Here is a 16,859-nt window from a genome sequence, read left to right as displayed (position 1 = left end):
GCTGTCTGGTGGGTGGAGCTGGGTCTGGTTCTTCTGGTGGGCAGGGCCGTGTCAAAGGGTTGGTTTTGAGATGGTTGTGAGCTCAGTACAACTTTAGTCAGCCTGTCTGCTGATGGGTGGGGCTGTGCTCCTATCTTGCTGGTTGTTTGACCTGAGGCTTTCTAGCACTGGAGCCTGCAGGCTGTTGGGTGGGGTCAGGTCTTGGTGCTGAAATGGGGACCTCCAGGAGTGCTCACACTGATCAGTATTCCCTGGGGCCTCCACTGCCAGTGTCCTTGCCCCCACAGTGAGCTACAGTCGATCCCCGCCTCCCCAGGAGACCCTCCAAGACCCCTAGATAGGTCTGCCAGGTTCCTTTGGAGGTACTGCTTTGTGCTGTGTCCCAGTGCACATGAGGCCTAGTGTGCACTCCCTCCAAGAGTGGAGTCTGTTTCCCCCAGCCCTGTGGAGCTCCTGCACTCAAGCCCTGCTGGCCTTCAAGGCTAAATGCTCTAGGGGTTTTTCCTCCCAGTGTCAAACCCTCAGACTGTCTTGGAGGGCTATTTTTTTTAATTTAATTATTTTATGTATTTATTTTTGGCTGCACTGGGTCTTCTTTGCTGCACACGGGCTTTCTCTAGTTGTGGCGAGCGAGGGCTACTCTCCATTGCAGTGCACAGGCTTCTCATTGCAGTGGCTTTTCTTGTTGCGAAGCACAGGCTCTAGGCGCATGGGCTTCAGTAGTTGTTGCAGGCAGGCTCAATAGTTGTGGCTCACGGGCTCTAGAGCGCAGGCTCAGTAGTTGTGGCGCATGGGCTTAGTTGCTCCGCAGCATGTGGGATCTTCCCGGACCAGGGCTCGAACCCATGTCCCCTGCATTAGCAGGTGCTTTCTTAACCACTACGCCACCAGGGAAGCCCTGCAGGACTATTTTTATGTGGGAAGTTCCGTGTAGCCTGCATGGGTTTAACATTTTTTGGTCCAAGGGCTGTTGTCAGTATGGGTGTCTGCCATCTTTTTCTTCAGCTTATGCTTATCACCTTGGTAAGAGGTGTGACTGATGTTTTAGTGACCAGATCCTGCACTGGGTATTGAGTGGGGCCTCCTCTTTGCTCTGTGGTTGTCACTGCCCTGTCAGGGGCGGGGTCTGCTCCCTAGTTGTTGTTGAAGAGGCCCCCAGTCTGTTTCTTAGCCGTGTTTCTGATCTGCGGTGCAAGGTAGGCTGTATTGGAGCACTCCCACTGGGAGGGAAGCCACTGAGTATTCCTCCTCTGGAGATGTTCACCTGTGAGCGTGCTCTGTTGTGTCACCTTTCACCCGTTGTCGGAGCTCACAAATTCCACTCTCGTTGGCACTGCTTTCAGCCCCACTTTAACTGTGGGTACGCCAGCAATTGGCCCTCGTGTCTCTCAGGCATTGTTTTCACCAGGCCACCAGCATAGATCCACTGAGGTCAGTTCCCAGGACTGCAGTAATCATGCATCTGGAACCACCGTGGGCGCTGTGGAGGCAACCCAGACTCTGGCCTGGCCAATCTCCCATGTGTACTTGCCCACAAAGTCCACAGCTGCTAAAGCTAGACCCGTCTCAACTGCAGGAACACTTGTTGTCCCTTCAGATGTTCCTGAGGTGCTGAGTTTACAAAGCCAGTCATGGAGGTGTAATTCCGTGGTTCACGCAGTGGGAGGAGAGATTTCAGCTCTTCTTTCTTAGGTGCATGGCTCCTGGGGCTCCGCTGTGGTTTCAGCCTCACCTCTGCACGTGGGCTACCCACAGGCATCTGCTCCCGGGGCTGCCCTGGAGCACACGAAGCCCTCCCAGGTGGGAGGGGGCTGAGGCAGCAACCAGGGGCGCATGAGCCTGCCCAGGCAGGAAGGGGTAGAAGTGGCCACTGACTGTGGCATGCGTGCCTGCCCAGGCGGGAGGGGCTGGAGGCGGCCACCGGGGGCACACAAGCCTGCTCTGGCAGGAGCCCCTCCTAGTGCCCACGGAAGCAGCAGCCAGCACGTGGGGAAAGAGGCAACAGTAGTGGCCCCGCTCTCTGTGTGTCACTCAACAATGATGCTTCGTGTCTATGGCAGCCTGGGCTTTTTCCCTGAGCATTCCCAGTTACGGAGCTCCTCACTCCCACCCCTTCATGTTGTCTCCTTGCAGCCAACAGCAGTCCTCTTTTCGGATCTATTCTCCAAGCACCCTGTTCCAGCACCCAGCCCCTGTTGTACTGGTGGACACACACCTCAGCCTGGGGTGCACAGGGCTGTGGCACGGACCATCTTTATAGGTCTCACTCTGTCCTGCCTGCCACAGACAGATTGCTGCTCTCTCCTCCAAGCCCCTGAAGCTCCCCTTTTGTCCCAACTGATCTCCCCACTGGTGAGGGGGCTCTCGGGTGCGGCAACCTCTCCTCTCCTTTAGCTCCACAGCAGGGGTGCATTCCATCCTGTTTCTGGGCTTTTTTTTTTTCCCTTTGGTCCTACGTGGTTACACAGGGTTCTTTCTTGTCCTTTTAGGTGTCTGAGGACCTCTGCTAGTGTTCAGCAGGTGCTCTGTGAGAATTGTACCATTGGTAGATGTATTCTTGATGTATTTTTGGGGGGAGGTGAACTCCACGTCCTCCTACTCCATCATCTTGACTCCTACCTCTCTTTTATTTTTTAGAGCATATTTAATACAGTTGACTTAAAGCCTTTGTTTAGGAAGTTCAATGTCTGGTCTTCTCAGGGACATTTCTGTCAATTTATATTTTTCCTTTGATTGGGCCATACTTTTTTGTTTCTTTGTGATTTTGTTGTTGTTGAAACTGGACATTTGTATATCATAATGTTGTAATTTTAGAAATTACTTTCTTGCTCTTCTCCAAATTTTGCTGTTCTTGATTGTTGAAGACTACAGTTATCCAAATGACTTTTCCAAACTGCTTTTGTTTTTGCAAAGTCTGTATTTTTTATCTGTGGTCACTGAATTCTGTTCCTTTAGCTTGTGTTCAGTTAGTGTTTTGAACATCCATCATCTCATATAGGTACAACACTAAAGAAATAGAAAAAAAAATTTTTTTCCTTGTGATGAGAATGCTTAGGATTTACTACTCTCTTAACTTTCATTTATAACATACAGCAGTGTTACTTATCTTTATCATGTTGTACATTACATCCCTAGTACTTATAACTGAAAGTTTGTATGTCTTGTCTACCTTCATCTAATTCCCCTTCCCCCTCCTCCCCACCTCTAGTAGCCACAAATCTGATCTCTTTTTCTATGACTTGGTCTGTTTGTTTTTGAAGTATAATTGACTTACAGCACTATTTTAGTTCCTTGTATTCAGCATAGTGATTCTACATTTCTATACGTTTCAAAATGATCACCAGTAATATGTCATTTGTTACTATATGAAGATATTATATAATTATGTTCCCCACACTCTACATTTTATACCTGTGACTCTTTTATTTTGTTAACTGAAGGTTTGCACCTCTTAGTCTCCCTCGCCTATTTCTCTCTTTCCCCTACCAACCTCCCCTCTGGCAACCACCTATTTGTTCTCTTTATCTATGACTCTGTTTCTGTTTGGTTATATTTGTTCATTTGTTTTGTTTTTTGGATTCCAGATATAAGTGAAATCATGCAGTATTTGTCTTTCTCTGTCTGACTTATTTCACTTAGCACAGTACCCTCTAGGTACACCCATGTTGTCACAAATGGCAAGATTTCATTCTTTTTATGGCTGAGTAATATTCCATTGTGTACAGGTGTATGTGTTTGTGTGTATGTATATACACACATACATACCACATTTTCATTATACATTCATCTGTTGATGAACACTTAGGTAGCTTCCATATCTTGGCTGTTGTAAATGATGCTGCAGTGAACATGCGGGGGGGTGAGCGAATATCTTTTCAAATTAGCATTTTTATTTTCTTCAGATAAATAGCCAGTAATAGCCAGAAATGGAGTTGCTGGGTTGTATGGTAGCTCTGTTTTTAGTTTTTTGAGGACTCTCCATACTGTTTTCCATAGTGGCTTTACCAGTTTACATTCCCACCAACAGCATGTAAGGGTTCCCTTTTCTTCACGTCCTCACCAGCACTTGTTATCTGTTTTCTTTTTGGTAATGGCCATTCTGACAGATGTGAGGTGATATCTCACTGTGGTTTTGATTTGCATTTCCCTGATGATCAGTGATGTTGAGCATCTTTTTATGTGTCTATTGGCCATCTGTATATCTTCTTTAGATAAATGTCTGTTCAGTTCCTTGCCTGGGTTTAATTGGATTGTTTTTCTGATGTCAAATTGTATGAGTTCTTTGTATATTTTGGATGTTAACCCCTTGTTGGAGATATCATTTGCAAATGTCTTCTCCCATTCATTAGGTGGCCTTTTCATTTTGTTGATAGTTTCCTTCATCGTACAAAGCTTTTTAGTCTGACGTAGTCCTACTGCGTAATTTTTGCTTTTGTTTCCCTTGCCTGAGCAGAATATCCAAACCATTGCTAAGATTGATGTCAGAGAGCCTATTTTTTTTTTTGAATTTTATTTTTATACAGCATGTTCTTAATAGTTATCCATTTTATACATATTAGTGTATACATGTCAATCCCAATCTCCCAATTCATCACACCACCACCACCCCCCACCACTTCCCCCCCTTGGTGTCCATACGTTTGTTCAGAGAGCCTATTTTTTGTTTGTTTGTTTTTGCCACACAGCACAGCTTACAGGATGTTAGTTCCCTGACCAGGGATTGAACTCATGCCCCCTGCAATGGAAATGAAGAGCCCTAACCACTGTACTGCCAGGGAAGTCCCCTGTGTATGTTTTCTTTTTTTTTTTTAAATTAATTAATTAATTTATTTTTGGCTGGTTGGGTCTTAATTGCTGTGTGTGGGCTTTCTCTAGTTGCGTTGAGCAGGGGCTACTCTTTGTTGCGGTGCACGGGCTTCTCGTTGCGGTGGCTTCTCTTGTTGTGGAGCATGGGCTGTAGGCGCACAGGCTTCAGTAGTTGTGGCTCGCAGGCTCTAGAGCACAGTCTCAGTAGTTGTGGCACGCGGGCCTAGTTGCTCCGAGGCATGTGGGATCTTCCCGGACCAGGGCATGAACCAGGAAGTACCCCCTGCGTATGTTTTCTTATAGAAGTTTTATGGTTTCAGGTCTTACATTTAAGTCTTTAATTCATTTTGAGTTTATTTTTTATGGTGTAAGTAGTCCAGTTTTCCCAGCAAGAAGCTGTCTTTTCCCCATTGTATATTCTCACCTCCTTTGTGGCAGATCTTCTCATACACTTTAAATTGTCTCTAGATTACTTATAATACCTAATACAATGTAAATGCCATGTAAATAGTTGTAAATACAATGTAAATTCTATATAAATAATTGCTGGTGTGTGGCAAATTCAGTTTTGCTTTTTGGAACTTTCTGGAATTCTTCTTCCCCCAAATATTTTCATTCTCTGGTTGGTTGAATCTGTGGATGTGGAACCTGTGCATATGGAGGGCCAATTGTATATAGATATGTTTAAAAAAAAAAAAAAGTGTCCTGACTTTATAGAATGGCTGCACTTCAGCTTTGGTCTTCATTAACTGCTGGATCTCCACAGAATGGAGGTCCACCAAGGTGCCCTAGGAGTCAGTTACTTTGTCAGTGAGTTACTTTGCCAGTCATTCATCTTAGCACCTATGCTGACCCCTGGCCCTGGTTGGAGGGCTCAGAGATTGGTAGTCTCCGGCTGTGGTTGGAAGCCACTGCTTCTGCCCACTTGTGTGCTTGTATAAATTGTAGGTACCATGCTTCTAGTTTCTTTTGTCTGATACTATCCACTTATATCATCCAGAAGTTGCATAAAATTGTCTTTCTGGTGTATTCTGTTATTGGCACATTTGTTTGTTTTACTTTTGTTTTATTGTTTCTTCCACTTATATTGTTGGAGGCATCAGAGATAGATGTGTGTTTTAAGTCCACCATCTTTAATTGGAAGTGTCAGTTATTTGTGAAACTGTGTTATTATTTCCCACTATTCTCTTGTCATCTGGTTCTGTTCTTACACTTCAGAAAATTTCTTCTCAGCCTTCATAGCCTATTTTTCTTTTTTCTGCCAGCCTCTCAAATATTGGTGATCCCTTCAATTCTGTGCTGGTATTTTTTCTTTCCTTAATTTGTCTCCTCTGTGACCATCTGATTCACTCTGGTGACTCTAGTGACAGAGTTGCGATTTTCACCCAAATCCTTATTTTCATACTACACTTCTAAATTCCAGATTCATCTATCCAACCTTCCAGTTGATATTTCTACTTCCATGTTCTGAAGACATCTGGCATACTGTATGTCTAGCATCTGTTTCATTGTCACTGTGCGTCTACCCTGCTCTTCCTCCTGTTTCCCCAGACTTGACAAGAGGTTTCCAGAACCTCCAAGGCAGATCATGCAGACCCTCTGGGAGTAGCTCTTCCTCTCTCCCTTTGCTCAGCAAGTTCCCTGTTTAGCATCTCCGCTAATAATACAGGCGACTCCCCTCTTAATACAGGCGATCCAGCACAGATATTTACAGCATTGGGATTACAGCATGTGAATTGGCCAGTGGGCAGGTACCTTTCCAGGACATGCACAGGACTCAGACGTTGTTACAAAAACTGAAAGGTCCTCCTTAGAGCCCATTGGATATCAGTATTTTCCCTCAATCAGAATCCAGAATGAAAAGTTCCCGATCAGGCGTAGACTCTGGGATTGGAGAAAGTGTACATGTCTCCAGTGGAACTCGCACAGTAAATAGTGACAGATTGCAAACACCGCCCTCAGAAACATTCTCTCCTGCCTTCCTTAGCTTGGTACAGCTCTGTCTGCAACAAGATCCTGAGAAAAGGCCATCAGCAAGCAGTGTATTATCCCATGTTTTCTTCATACAGCCTTATTTTGAGTTTCTTTAGCAGATGAAGGAAGAAAGCCAGAGTTCAGCACTTATACTGTTGCCTCCTGCTTGTCACAGGCCATCCACAGCACCACCTCCAGCCTCACCTTGGACTGAGCTGGAATGGGATTTTCCTGATGACAAAGATTCAAACTGGGAATTCTAGGGCTGCCAAATCCTTTCATGTCCTATATACTTGACACTTCCTCCCTGCTGCTTTTTCTTCTGTATTGCTAGGTACAAATACTAGAATTATACTTGGAAATACAGCTGGGTGCACTGGAGAATCTATCATTTAGAACCACTCTGTTCAAAGGAGCATGAGTTTATAGCCCCTTTGGTTAGCTCAGAGTGCTATTATAACTCCAGGGAAACTTCGGAATTATTAATCTAACTATATTTAGTGTCATCTGTTCTCCAAATTTTTCCCAAGCTGTGACTAGCTCTTCTTTTTGATCTCTCAATATAATTTTTGAGCCAGTTAAATTTTTCAGCATTTTGCTGCCCTCAGGAGAATGAAGCCTCAGAGGACATTGCTTCCAAGTACATTTTTTACTTTCAGATTCTCTAGCCTTTTTAATCAGCTATGTTAAATCAACAGGCTGGTTTATCCTGGCATCAAACCCGTTTTTGATAGAAGGGGAAATGTTTATACTTTCCCATTTTCTTCTGTTAATACTTACAGTAATATCAAACTGAGCCTCACACATTAAATGATTCACTTGAAAAAAAAAAAAAAAACAACTTTGGGATCATTGTTTCCTCGGCAAAAATTAGTTTATATAACTAGGATGGAAGTGTGTATTTCCATCTCACTATTGGCTTCGTGCTATTCACAGCAATGACCTAGGGTGAGTGGAGATGGGGGAAGAGAGAGAGGTTGTGCCCTAAGGGAGTGTGCAAGATAATTCTGCATACATCATATACTGTCAGTCCTTTAGGGCACGGGAAGAAAATATTAGCTTGTTTATTTACATTTTTATCTGAAAAGAACAGAATTAAGCTCTCCTCATATGTGAATTGACAGTATTTAATTTATAGATAAATATAAATAAAACTGGTGGTTCCTCAAAAATTTTATGGATTAGATGAGTGATGAAATATTTGGAGATCACCAACAGAACTTAAGCCAAATATATTCCCTAGTTTCCTCCCCTGAACCTTTTGCCCCTGCCTCTGCAGCCTTTTATCTCATCACAGGTTCAGACCTGCTCTCCTGTCCTGTTGTGCAGTCCATTGACTTGCCACATGTTTTTTCAGGTCTTCTTAACATTTCTTGCAGTTTTGCTGCATATTTGCAAAGAAACTACTATTTATATTTAAGCACTGAAAGTTTTATCTGCTCAGTGAAATCCAGGGTGCTGACACTCTCACATGAACTTGCACAGAACCCCTTTATGATCTGTCTGCATTGTACATATTTGTGATATGGGTCCTTTAAGTCCTATGGTAGGTATATCTTTATATCTTTCCTTATGAGAATAAGCTCTTTGAGACCAGGAAGAGTATATTTTTCAACTTGGAATTCTCAAAAGCTAGGACACTTTCAGGCACATAAAGGCATGCAGATATTTTTCCATTAAGTAATAAATTAATCCACCAATGGTATTTCTACCATGGTTTCTTGTTTAATCACAAAGTGTAACACGAAACAAGCTATATAGTAGAGGTCCTTTGTAACATGTTGTGGTCAATTTTCAACAGGAAAAACGGTAAGAATTAGTCTTTAAACTTCTTTTTCCACATCACCTGACTCTGACCACTGCAGATTGAGCAGAAGTGTGTTTTTCTAGGGATCACTGTCATTCAGGGATGTGACTGTGGGCTTCACCCAGGAGGAGTGGCAGCACCTGGACCCTGCTCAGAGGACGCTGTACAGGGACGTGATGCTGGAGAACTACAGCCACCTCATCTCAGTAGGTAGGGAGCGCTTATTTCCCATGTAGACCCCCAGTATACATGTCCTTTCTTATTTACAGAAACTTGTGGAATTTTTGTAGAATATATGTAGAATATAATAATATTTAGGTTTGGGATTTACAGGCCAAGGACAATTTATCCCTTTTGGGTACCAGAAAGAATGTGTTGTCCTCTGCTCCATAACAGGAGTAGATGAGCTTTTTTTTTTTAATTGTATACTCTTTGAGAACAGTGTATCAAAGACCCTGACACTCATCCAATTTGTCTCATGTCATATAATTCTCATTCACAGGGTTTTGCATCCCTAAACCAGAAGTGATCCTCAAGTTGGAGCAAGGAGAGGAGCCATGGATATTAGAGGAAGGGTCCCCAAGCCAGAGTGTCCCAGGTGAGTCTGGGAGTATGAGCCGGACGGAGTTTAGGAGGAAATCAGATCACAAAGGGGTAGTTCAGAGATTAAGGCCATTGAAATGGTCTTCAGGAATCATGTTTTAGTGGCTCTGGACCTTTGGAAGTAGCATGTTAACATGACTCAAATATCCAGTGTCACTGAATTGCGCAGTATCTCCCCAGTGTCCCTCTTATACACAAATGGTATCCTTTTTTTAAGGTGTAAATTACATAGAGTTAAATACACAGATGTTTAAGTGTTCAAGTAAATAAAGTTTTGTATATGCATACATCCATATAGCCATTGTCAAGATGAACATATGGAACATTTTTTTAGCACCCCAGAAGGCTCCCTGGTGTCCTCCTCCCAGTAAATAACATCTCCCCCTTCTATTATCATAGATCAAGTTTGCCTGTTTTTCACTTCAGATAACTGTAGTCATATAGTAGGTACTATGTATATATGTGCACTATGTATATACATACACACAATATGTATATGTGTATATATACTATATGTGTGTGTGTGTGTATAGTGTCTGCCTTCTTTGGATCAGCACTATGTCTGTGAGATATATATGTCATATACATTAGTAGTTTATTGCTTTATATTGCTGTGCAGTGTTCCATCATGACTATCCCAGAATTTATCTGTCCATTCTATTATTGAAACATAATTGGGGTACATATTTGAAACATACTTGTTTTAAAATATATTTATTTTGAATTTGAGGGTATTTGAAAAATGGTGTTACATTTTTTAATTGAAATATAGTTGATTTACAATATTACATTAGTTTCAGGTATACAACATAGTGATTCAATATTTTTGCAGATTATACTCCATTATAAGTTATTACAAGATAATGGCTATAATTCCCTGTGCTGTATAATATATCCTTGTTGCATATCTATTTTATACATAGTAGTTTGTATCTGTTAAAACAAACACCTAATTTGTCCCTCCACCCTTCAGTCTCCCCTTCAGTAACCATGTTTGTTTTCTGTATCTGTGAGTGTTTCTGTTTTGCATATACATTCATTTGCATTATCTTTTTAGATTTCATATGTAATTGATATCATACAGTATTTGTCTTTCTTTTTCTGGCTTATTTCACTAAGCATGATATCCTCTAGGTCCATCCACATTCCTGCAAATGACAGAATTTATTTTTTTTATGACTGAGTACTGTTCTGTTGTGTGTGTGCATGTGTGTGTGTATATATAATTTTCTTTATCCAGTTGTCTGTCAATGGGCACCTATGTTGCTTCCGTGTCTTGGCTATTGTAAATGCTGCTGTGAACATTGGGGTGCATGTATCCTTTAAAATTAGTGTTTTCCTTTTCTCCGGATATATACCCAGGAGCACTATCTGCAAATAGTGACAGCTATACCTCTTCCCTTCCAATTTGGATACCTTTTATTTTTTCTTTGTGTCTGTGATTGCTGTGGATAGGACTTCCGATACCATGTTTAAATAGAAGTGGCGATAGTCTGCATCTTTGTCTTGTTCCTGGAAATGAAAGGAAGGCTTTCAGCTTTTCACCATTGAGTATGATGTTGGCTATGGGTTTGCCATAAATGGCCTTTATTATGTTGAGATATGCTCCCTCTATACCCACTGTGATGGGAGTTTTTATCGTGAATGAATGTTGAATTTGGTCAAATGCTTTTTCTGTGTCTATTGAGATGATTATGTGATTTTTATCCTTCCTTTCATTAATGTGGAGTATCACATTGATTTGTGGATATTGATCCATCCTTGCATCCCTTGAATAAATCTACCCACTTGATCATGGCATATGATCCTTTTTATATAATATTGAATTTGGTTTGCTAATGTTTTATTGAGGATTTCTGTATCTGTTTTCCTCAGAGATATTGGTGTGTACTTGTGTCTGGTTTTGGTATCAGGGTAATTGTCACCTTGTAGACTGAATTTGGGAGTGTTCCATTCTCTTCAGTTTTTTCAAATAGTTTGAGAAGGGTAGGTATTAGTAGTTTGTTATGTGTTTGGTAGAATTCCCCCATGAGCCACCCAGTCCTGGACCATTGTTTGCTGGGAGTTTTATTAGAAAAAAAAACTATTGTGGGTTTTTGATTTGTAGTTACCATGTGGTTCATATATGTTGACCTAGAACTGTATTTATTTTAAACTGATAGTCGTTTAAATTCAGACATTCTAGAAGATCTACATTCCCCCACGTTTTGGCTTTTAACATATTTTACATCTTCATGTCTACCTCTTAACTGTTTATTGTAGTTACAGTTTATTTTACAAATGCTGTCTTTTAACTTTCACAATAGCTTATTTTAGTGGTTGATCCACAGCCTTTACTATATTTTTGCCTTTTCTGGTGGGATTTTCTCCATCCTGTAGTTTCTTATTTCTTGTTGTACCTTCCTCCCACCATTTTTCACTTAAGGAAGATCCTTTAACACTTCTTATAAGGTCAGTTTAGTATTGATGACTGTTTTAGTTTTTGCTTGTCTGAGAAGTTCTTTATCTCTTCTTCAATTCTGAATGATAATCTTGCTGGGTGGAGTATCCTATGTTGGAAGTTTTTCCCTTTTAACACTTTAAATATCTCATGCCACTCCCTTCTGGCCTGAAAAATTTCTGCAGACAAATCAGCTGATAGCCTTATTGGGGTTTCTTACATGTGACTCTTTCTTGCTGCCTTTAGAATTCTCTTTATCTTTAATGTTTGCCATTTTAATTATGATATGTCTTGGTGTAAGTCTCTTTGGGTTTTTCTTGTTTGGGACCCTCTGTGCTTCCTGTACCTGAATATCTATTCTTTAGGTTCAGGGTTTTGAGCCATAATTTCATCAAATATGTTTTCTACCTGTTTTTTCTTTCTTCTCTTTCTGGTACCCCTATAATGAGAGCGTTAGTATGCTTGATGTTGTCCCAGTGGTCCTCTGAACTACCCTTTTTAAGTTTGTTTTTCTTTTTGCTAATCTGATTAGGAGATTTCCATTATTCTATCTTCCAGATCACTTCTGCATCCTTCTATATCACCTAGTCTGCTCTTAATTCCTTCTAGTGTATTTTTCATTTCACTAATTGTGTTTTTCACCTCCAAGTGGTTTTTTTTTCTGTTTTCTAGTTCCTTGTTAAAATTCTTACTGTGTTCATATAATCTTTTCACTAGTCTAGTTATCATGCTTATTACTAATGCTTTACAATCTTTAGTAAATTATATCTGTTTCATTAGTTGATTTTGTTCAGGGTTTTTTTCTTGTTCTTTTGTTTGAAACAAATTCCTTTGTCTTCTCATTTTTCTTAACTTTCTCTGTCTTTGTGAAATTAGGGGAAACAGTTACCTATCCTGGTCTTGGAGTGGTGTCCTTGGGTGGGTCCCTACATAGTCTTGTGTGTGCCCAATGGCTTTGGTGGGAGTATCTCCCCCCAGGGTATTCTGGCAGCTACACCTTGCTGAGGGCTAGGGCTGGAGATGGAGGGGCTAGGAGCCAGGTGTCAGCCAGGGCTTCTGCTATGCTCAGTGGTTGACACTGCCTACCAGGGCCAGGGCCGGTGTCAGGTCTTAAGGTAGTAGAGCAGAAGCTGGAGGGTTGGGTCAGAGCTGCTTCCGTTCCCCAGAAGGAAGCGGTGGTTGGAGCAAGAGGGACTGGTGTGTGTGCCCAGTGCGGGCCAGGGTGCACTCTGTGCTTGTCCTGGCACACAAGTCCATGTTCTAGGACACTCCTGATCTGCTGCCCCTCCCTGCACTGGCAGTGCCCCCCCCCCATACCATTCAGATGTAGTGTCAGGTCCAACCTAGCTCCATGCCCCGAACTGTGTACGCTCCTCAGTAGCAACAGCCTTTGCCCTAGTGGGGAGCTGCGCTGTGGAGCAAGAGGGGCTGGAGTGGGTACTTTGTGTGGGCTGGGGGCATGTGCTGGGTCAGTTGCAGGAAACCAGCCCAATTTCTGAAGTCTCAGTCTGCTTCCTCTGCCTGTTCCCTGAGCAAGCAAGCATGTGTGTGCACTTCAAGAGCAGAGTCCAAGTTTCTCACAGCTCCCCACGCTGCGGGTCCCACTGGTCTTCATACCAGCCAAGAGGTCTTATCTTCCTGATGTCGGACCCCAGGGCTAAGATGCCCAGTAAGGGGTTGGAACTGCTTCCCCCCACCCCCGCCCAGGGAGGATATTTGACACTCCTCTTCTGTGTCCCCTCCTAGGGGCACAGGTCCTGAACTGATTGTTTCTCTTCCCTTCCTTCCCTATGGATCTTTTTTATAGCCTTAGTTGTATGAGTCTTTTTCTGCCAGTCTCCAGATTGTTTTCAGTGAGACCTGCTCCAAAATAGATGTATTTTTGATGTGTTCCTGGGGGGAGGTGAGCTACGTGTCCTCTACCGCTGCCATCTTGATTTCCTCTTCCATCAGTATTCTTGTGTATGTCTTTTGGAGGACCTAAACGCTTTTATTTTTGTTAGATGTAAAGCCAGAAATATACTCGCCGAGTATAGAGTAGTCACATATTTAGCTTTAGTAATATTTAAACTGTTTTCCAAGTGGTTGTACTAAATTATACTGCCACCAGCTATGTATAAGAGTTCCAGTTACATTACATCCTTCTGAGAACTTGATATTGTCAGTCTAATTAATTTTATCCATTCTAGTCATTGTGGTGTGTAACTAAGTTTTAATTTCCATTTCTCTGATGACTAATGATGTTGAGCATCTTTTCATACATTTGTTGCTTATTTGGATATCTCCTTTAGTGAAGTGATTATTCACCTCATTTACTTTTTTTATATTACTAGGTTATTGGTCTCTTACTGATTTAGAGATGTTTAACAATATATTCTGGGTATGAATCTTTTGTCAAATTTCATGTATTGAAAAGTATCTTCTCAGTTACATCTTATCACTTTCTTAATGATGTCTTCTGATAAACAGAAGCTTATTAAAAAGGCTGTCCTTCCTTCCACTGAATTGTGGTGATTTTTTTTCTTTTTTGCAATTCACCTTTTTTTTTACGACTATGTAACTAGAACCCAAGTTTGTGGATGAAGAGACAACCATGACAGACAGGACCCTTAGAGAATGGAGTTCAGTCAGACATCCAGAGTTAACACACTGTGTTCCCCAATGTTGGAGTGATTCTCAGGGGTTTGCTGTAGAGCTGGGCAGTTTTAAACAGTTGACGTTTCTATGTTTGGGCAGCCTAAGAGTGCTTGTATGATAATTATATAGATGGTGAGGTGGGCATGGGCCCCAATTACTTATTACCTCTTTTCACATGGTGGAGCTAAGTGAAACTGTTAAAAAATGTTTCTCCAGCTTTTAAAAATACAAAGAATGATTTCCAGAATTCCCCAGGAAGTAAGAACTATTCCTTTTGAGCTGAAGAACGTATTTCATTTTCTACTTCACTGCAGAGATATTTCCTACTCTAAAATACCATCATCTTTTCATCCACATACGAATTGTGGAACAGAGGGGAATTGGGGCCAGGCATGGATTATGAAGAGGAATGATTTCACATCAGGTGGGCTGGAAGCCAATAGCTGAGTTGTTTTTTTTTTTTTTTTTATTGGAGTATAGTTGATTGATTAACAATGTTGTGTTAGTTTCAGGTGTACAGCAAAGTGAATCAGTTATACATATATATATATGTATCCATTCTTTTTCAGATTCTTTTCCCATATAGCTTATTACAGAATATTGAGTAGAGTTCCTTGTGCTATAAGGTAGGTCCTTATTATCTATTTTATACATAGTAGTGTGTATATGTCAATCCCAATCTCCTAATTTATCACTTGCCCCCATATTTCCCCTTTGGTAACCATAGGTTTGATGTTGAGATCTGTGAGTGTCTTTCTGTTCTGCAAATAAGTTCATCCATATCATTTTTAAATTAGATTCCACATATAAGTGATATCATATAATATTTGTCTTTCTCCTTCTGACTTACTTGGCTTAGTATATGATAACCTCTAGGTCCATCCATGTTGCTGCAAATGGCATTATTCTTTTTTATGGCTAATATTCCATGGTATATATATATATATGTACCACGTCTTCTTTAGCCATTCCTCTGTTGATGGACGTTTAGGTTGCTTCCTTCTGTTGGGTATTGTAAATAGTGCTGCTATGAACATGGCCGGGGTAGGGGGCAGGGTGTATCTTTTCGAAGTATGGTTTTTTCTGAGTATGTGCCCTGGAGTGGACTGCTGGATCATATGGTATTTCTATTTTTAGTTTTAAGGACCCTCCATATTGTTCTCCATAGTGGCTGTATCAATTTACATTCTCACCAACAGTGCAAGAGGGTTCCCTTTTCTCCACACCCTCTCCAGCATTTATTGTTTGTAGATTTTTTGATGATGGCCATTCTGACTGGTGTGAGGTGGTGATACCTCATTGTAGTTTTGATTTGCATTTCTCTAATGATTAATTAGTGATGTTGAGCATCCTTTCATGTGTTTGTTGGCCATCTGTATATCTTCTTTGGAGAAATGTGTGTTTAGGTCTTTTGCCCATTTTTGGATTGGGTTGTTTTTTTGTTATTGAGCTGCATGAGCTGCTTGTAAATTTTGGAGATTAATCCTTTGTCAGTTGCTTCATTTGCAAATATTTTCTCCCATTCTGAGGGTTGTCTTTTCGTCTTGTTTATGGTTTCCTTTGATATGCAAAAGCTTTTAAGTTTCATTAGGTCCTGTTTACTTTTGTTATTATTTTCATTACTCTAGGAGATGTATCAAAAAAGATCTTGCTGTGATTTATGTCAGAGCATGTTCTGCCTATGTTTTCCTCTTTAAGAGTTTTACAGTATCCAGCCTTACATGTGAATTGCGGTTTTATCTTTGTCATTTATCAGGTGATCATATATGTATGCTCCTGGGCTTTCTTTACTGTTCCATTGACTGATTTATCCATCTTTATGACAATACCACACTGTCTTTTATTATAATATTATAAGTCTTGACATCTGGCAGTGTTAGCCTTCTAGGTTTGCTGTTTTCTTCAAGATTCTTGGGTATTCTACAGCATGAATACAGAATGTTGCCAAGAACATCTTTAGTCTACAGAATGTATTAAAATGATTTCTATGTTTTTAGACATTCTGGACAATTCTGTACTGTTATAGGTCTTTTGTATTTTCATTAAATTTTAGAATCAGCTTGTCAATTTCCACAAATACAGACACAGCTGTTAGGATGTTATTTGGGATTGCATCACTCATTTGGGGGAGAACTGACATCTTGACCATGGTATACCTCTACTTAGGTCTTTAAATTCTCAGTTGAGCAGTTTTGCTGATTTTTCTTTAAATATATTCCTAAATATTTTATATTATTTTTGTCTTTGTTTAATGCTAGTATAATTATAGAAAAAAACAGTACAAATAGTAATATAGAAAAACAGTTTATGTTTGCACATTTACCTTGTATCCTGCAACCTTGCTAATGAATTCATTTTTTCTGGTAGTTGTTTTGTAGATCTGTAAAAATTTTCTATGTAAACAATTCTGTCATGTATGAATACAGACTTTTTTGCCTTTTGTACTGGCATTCCTAGCCAGTAAAGTGTTGTACAGAAGTTCTGACCTCAGGGAAATACTGTTCAGTATGTTACCATTAATTTTGACATTAAGGATTTCTGTAAATGTGCGTTATCATTTTAAGGAAGTTCTCTTCTATTCCTCATTTGCTA

General features: G+C 40.8%; 1 protein-coding gene across 2 annotated transcripts in view; it reads left to right on the top strand.

The window, feature by feature from the left end:
- LOC309643121 (uncharacterized protein) overlaps window positions 1–16,859 on the top strand; it is a 60,133-nt gene that overhangs the window by 22,554 nt on the left and 20,720 nt on the right. The window contains exons 3-4 of one of the 2 annotated variants that reach the window (XM_082425584.1): window positions 8,671–8,797; window positions 9,090–9,185. In XM_082425584.1, coding sequence (XP_082281710.1) covers window positions 8,671–8,797; window positions 9,090–9,185 — 223 coding nt within the window. Of the gene's footprint in view, window positions 1–8,645; window positions 8,798–9,089; window positions 9,186–16,859 lie in introns of both variants that reach the window. The other variant, XM_082425585.1, reaches the window with a different exon arrangement.

Source organism: Balaenoptera physalus (genome assembly GCF_965194825.1).
Source record: "Balaenoptera physalus genome assembly, chromosome: 14".
Lineage (NCBI taxonomy): Eukaryota > Metazoa > Chordata > Mammalia > Artiodactyla > Balaenopteridae > Balaenoptera > Balaenoptera physalus.
Note: the sequence above shows the minus strand (reverse complement) of the source record. Positions and strands in the feature narration are given on the sequence as shown.